The sequence below is a fragment of the Teleopsis dalmanni genome, chromosome 1 (genome assembly GCF_002237135.1).
Source record: "Teleopsis dalmanni isolate 2A chromosome 1, ASM223713v2, whole genome shotgun sequence".
Lineage (NCBI taxonomy): Eukaryota > Metazoa > Arthropoda > Insecta > Diptera > Diopsidae > Teleopsis > Teleopsis dalmanni.
Window position 1 is genome coordinate 165744120 of NC_051846.1, and position 5038 is coordinate 165749157.

Here is a 5038-nt window from a genome sequence, read left to right on the forward strand (position 1 = left end):
TAAATTATTCAGATAATTATATAGAAGTATACTTTGAAGCCCAGTATATCTTTCTGACGAAATACATACTGCATTTAATTTAAGAGAATGTTATACTAAATACATACAAATGTATTTGCTTTGTAAAAATCAACATTATTCATTAAAGTCGGTTCCCTCAAATGAATATCGTAAATTATTTCGCAATGCTCCCTAAACAGAGCATAGAATTAAAAATAATATATAATAGAATAAATATTTCATCCAATAGGAACAAAATTTGGAATAACATTATTCTTATGTGTCTATTTTAACTTATATACTTCAAATCAGCTTTATATATAGTATATTATATATTGTATGTACGCAATATACTCTAAAATATTTCAGAGAGGTTTTCAACAGTAGTGAATTACAACAAACAAAATTTTTTTCAATTAATTAAAATAATAAAAATAAAATTTTTATGTTGTTGCCAGTCACTACAACCTCACTCGAAACCTCTCTATTAAACACAATAGTCTCTATTAACTAAAATAGTCATAAATTTTAATAATTTTTACATTTATATTTTTATATATTTCTTAACCTTTCCAAAAGTTATAAAAAAAATTTTTTTTTTTTACTAAAAAATAAAACTAAATAGGAAACATTTTACAATTCATTGTGAGTATTTTTGCGAGCACCATTCTGCTCCCAATCTTCCTTTATCATCTCAGCACCTTTCTCGCCAATCATAATGATGGCAGCATTAGTATTAGCTGCAACAATGTCCGGCATAATGCTAGCATCGATAACTCTTAAGTTTTGTGCACCATGCACACGTAAACGCCAGTCTACAACAGCTTGTGAATCAGTCACTGGACCCATTTTAGTAGTTCCAACCGGATGATATACGGTAGTAGTCATGTGTCTAATATAACAACGCCAATAGTCGTCTGATTGAAAAACTAAAGAATTGCAAGCTTCCAAATCTACTTTATGTAGAGCAGCTTCACGTATCTTAAAAGCCTTCGTTTCCGGTAATTTACTATATATCTTTAAGGCGCGTACATAAGTATCTATATCACGTTTATCAGACATATAATTTGCATAGATTTTCGGTTTATCCAAGTAATTAGCGCTGGTTAACTCAATATGACCAAAAGAGAAGGGTTTCAAATGCAGCAGATATGTGATATAAGTATTTGATAGTTGATTTGCCGCCAAAATAGATTTTGCAACGCGTTCATTAAAACCGGTGGCAGCAACATAACCTTTCAATTCAGGACTCTGCATTAAGCTATAGAAATTAGTTGTTTGTATATCAGGATTTGGTCCGGTCTTTGAAGTAGTGTTAATGAAACCAGTTAATGATGTGGCTTCGTGATGCAATAATTTACTATGCCGACCCATTAGTAAATTATACATAGCATCTACCAATTCTTCTTCAGTGGGTTTTCTTGCAGTAGACTTATCGATTTGAAAAACAACTGGTAAACTGGCATGATCTTTTAGGTTTTGTCCTACAGCAAGATCCAACATGGTTGGTATGCCATGTTTCTTTAAGTGTGCAGTTGGACCCACACCTGTAAACGCATATGGGTTTAAAACTTATAAGAAAACTTAATTGTATTGTTATTTTTAACCTGATAACATTAAAATTTGTGGTGTGCCTATTGCACCAGCTGACAGCACTATTTCCTTGCTCACTTGTACTGTGTATTCCCGTTTGCCATTAAGCATGAAAGTAACCCCAGTTGCTTTCTTTTCAGCATTGAAATTTACACGTTTCACATGTGCCTGTCGTATAACATGCAAATTTTTACGGTTGCTATCTAAATGCGATTTCGCTGTAGTTATACGTCTACCGCCATCTTGTGTGCCCAATATATCAATCTGTCCCACCCAGGAACCTTCTGTGAAATCAGCAGCACTATTATAACCCATTTCGTGCATTGCTTCACGTATGATTGGTCGAAATGCATTATCCGAAACATAATTATTTATGCCCATAGGTCCACCTTTACCGTGATCACCTGGAGTATAGTCGTCGCGTTCGGAACGTAAGTCTTCAGCTTTACGAAAATATGGTAGCACATCGTCATAACCCCAAGTTGGATTACCACGATCACGCCAATCATCAAAATCTGCACGCGTACCACGTGCATAGATCATAGCATTCATACCATTTGTTCCACCTAACATTTTGCCACGCGGCCAATGACAACTTTCGCCTTGCATAGCCATGCAAGCTTTACCATTTGGTTCGGTGTGATATTGCCAATCCCAGTTTGAGAATTGTGTTGCCATATGCCAACCTACAAACTTTTATAGATAAGATTATTTGATTAATGTTAGTTTGTATTTAAATTAAAATATGTAGTTACCTCTGTTTCAATAGGAGGATCGCCACCAGCTTCCAGTAATAACACATTCCATTGAGGATTTTCACTTAAACGTCCTGCTACAACTGATCCAGCTGTACCAGAGCCAATTACTACGAAATCATAAGTACCTAATCCTGTTAATGAGAAAAATCAATTAATTTATTTAAATTAAATTAAATGAAAAAGGTTCGAACACTAATGAAGAAGTAACGGCAAAAATTTGTTTAATATATTGAAATTTGGCTGACCATACAAGGCTGTTTCGAGTGTTGCCAAGTATTGATTCTCAATGACCTTAGGAAATATTCTCTGATGATGATATTTGACAAACTTCAAAAGAACGTTGTATAGTCAGTTCAAATTTCTATAAATTTATCAAATTTTTGTTGTTGCTTGTTCATTACTGTTCAAACCGTTCTAGTTTGTTTTCGTCATTATTATTTTGTTTTAAAAAATAAATAGATTTTACTTGTACAAAATAAAATTATTTTTAAATGTTTGATATATTTTCACGACAAAATGGTATACTCGTAATGTACAGCTATATAAAATAATTTTTTTATAAACTTCAGTTCAAAAAGTATTCAGATTTTGTAATATAAGACGACGTGCACTTGGAATATTTAAAAAAAAAATTCTATCGTTTTTATATTATTATATTTAAATATAAAATTAATTGCCGGAGATTATTAAGCTTTATAATGTTATTTAAAAATATTTTACATATTTTTGAATCACAAAATATTAATTGTTTTTAAACTGAAGCAATTATACAATATATATATATAAAATATGAAATAGTATCTAAAAGAGTAACAATGTATTCTAAACAGTGATATATATATATATACGTATAAATAAATATATAACAAATATAAGACAATATTCGCTTTTAATAAAATTACACAATTTTTCCTTACCCTCTTTTTCGATCCGATTGCCGTGATCCTCGGGCCATCGATTGCCATCACTTAAAGCACAAAATTTTGTTATCAAAGTTTGAAGTAATAATGTCATCAAAGTATTTGCCGGTCCTGCTGATCGAGCAGCACACTCCGCACTTAGATACTCCATAGCTCACGCTATATAATATTTTTTAAATTCTATTCCGTACTATCAACCTAATAGTTTAGACTCTAATTCGCAACTAAATTCCATACATTGCAAATTTCGCATTTTTCACCTTGCTTTGTTTAAAAAGTTATTTTTATTTATTTTTAGAATAAATTTAAATTTTAATAATAAAATTTGCAATTAAATTTTTACCTCCTCAGCGCGGCTTATCACCACAATGTGCGAGGCTTGTGATTAGATTATTAAGTGACTTACTTATTCTCTATTTTTTTTCTGTTTACGTTTACGGGTTGTAAATAGTTTTTTTAGTTCTATGAGCATCAGTTGTTGTTTCAAGATTGAGTTTCATTTAAACAAATATTAGAAATGTTGGGAGTAGTTCACTTTGTCATAACCCAAAACAATCGTGTTAATTTATTACTTAAAAACAATAGAAAAACCTGAGGCTTTGCCGTTATTTCAGTACCCTACGAAAAAATAGTGCAGTTATAATGCTCTTCAGTGTTTTATGATTTATTTAAAAATTGTTTTAGGTATTATTAAAATATTTTTTTTGTGTTAATTTAATAAATGAAATATAAAGTAATTCTTAATATTTTTTTTATGATGGAGCGGTAATTAGATTTTCGAGATACATGAGACCTCTGCTAGGTCGTGCGCCAGTTACAGTGCGCAAACGTTGAAAGGAAATCTGGGTATCTACATCGATAGAATTAAAAATTTATTTACTACCTTTCCGACTTAGAAATATGTTAAATAGGCACTGTATCTATTTATATTTATCTCACCAAGCTGATTAATGAAATATATGACATTTAAATAATTTACAAAAATTTTTTCATTATATGTTACAAACATCTTAACGAACTTAATATAACATAACTCACTGTAGTGTGTGAAGTATAAAAGTTCATTAGTTTAAGTAATAAATATTTAACTTACATTATGAAGTGTACATAACATATTCTGTAGGTGCCTATATTTTGAAAATAGTGACTGCCAGTTGCAATAAATATTTTGTAAAGAAAATATAATTTAATATTGCTATTAAATTGATTAATATAAGATTATGATTAATTGATTAATATTGATTACAAAACGCGCACTTTTGACATATAACACCATCATTGCTTCTTTATCACATTACATTTTTAATAAGTTGCAATTTTTTTTATAATTAAAATTCTTTTTTCTAATATAACATATATGTATAATATTAGTACAATTTGCATCTTAATCGTATACAATGAAGAAAGAAACAAATAATTTACTATAATTAATATTACGTTGATAGACTTTGTTCCAAAATTCACAGTATAGTAAAAAATTTAGTAAAAAAATAAATAAAAATTTGATATATATTTATATATCCCTCACCATTTTACTAAATCGACGAAGATATAGTAACCTTAGATAATTTAAAAAAAATTGTTCTTGCTTCAAAGTATAAGTGTTGAAAGTATTAGTCCTGCCTTCTAGCACAGTGCCTAAATATACTTGTTTTGTTTTTTTATATTGTATTGTTTAAATATTATGTTTTTAAACCAGTATATCTTATTTACCATAACAGTTGTATTAGATGTGTCAGTTTATATATGCCTGGTAGTTTGATTCTG

The 5038-nt window shown here is 29.7% G+C and overlaps 1 protein-coding gene across 1 annotated transcript; it reads right to left on the reverse strand.

Annotated features, from left to right (window-relative positions):
• Positions 1 to 545: 545 nt before the first annotated feature.
• On the reverse strand, positions 546 to 3519 carry LOC119669913 (glucose dehydrogenase [FAD, quinone]-like). Its single transcript, XM_038079965.1, has 4 exons — positions 3269 to 3519; positions 2349 to 2482; positions 1608 to 2286; positions 546 to 1547 (listed from the first exon to the last, which is right to left on the reverse strand). The coding sequence occupies exons 1-4, from the start codon at positions 3420 to 3422 to the stop codon at positions 634 to 636; spliced, it is 1881 nt and encodes a 626-aa protein (XP_037935893.1). The 5' UTR covers positions 3423 to 3519; the 3' UTR covers positions 546 to 633.
• Positions 3520 to 5038: the final 1519 nt, after the last annotated feature.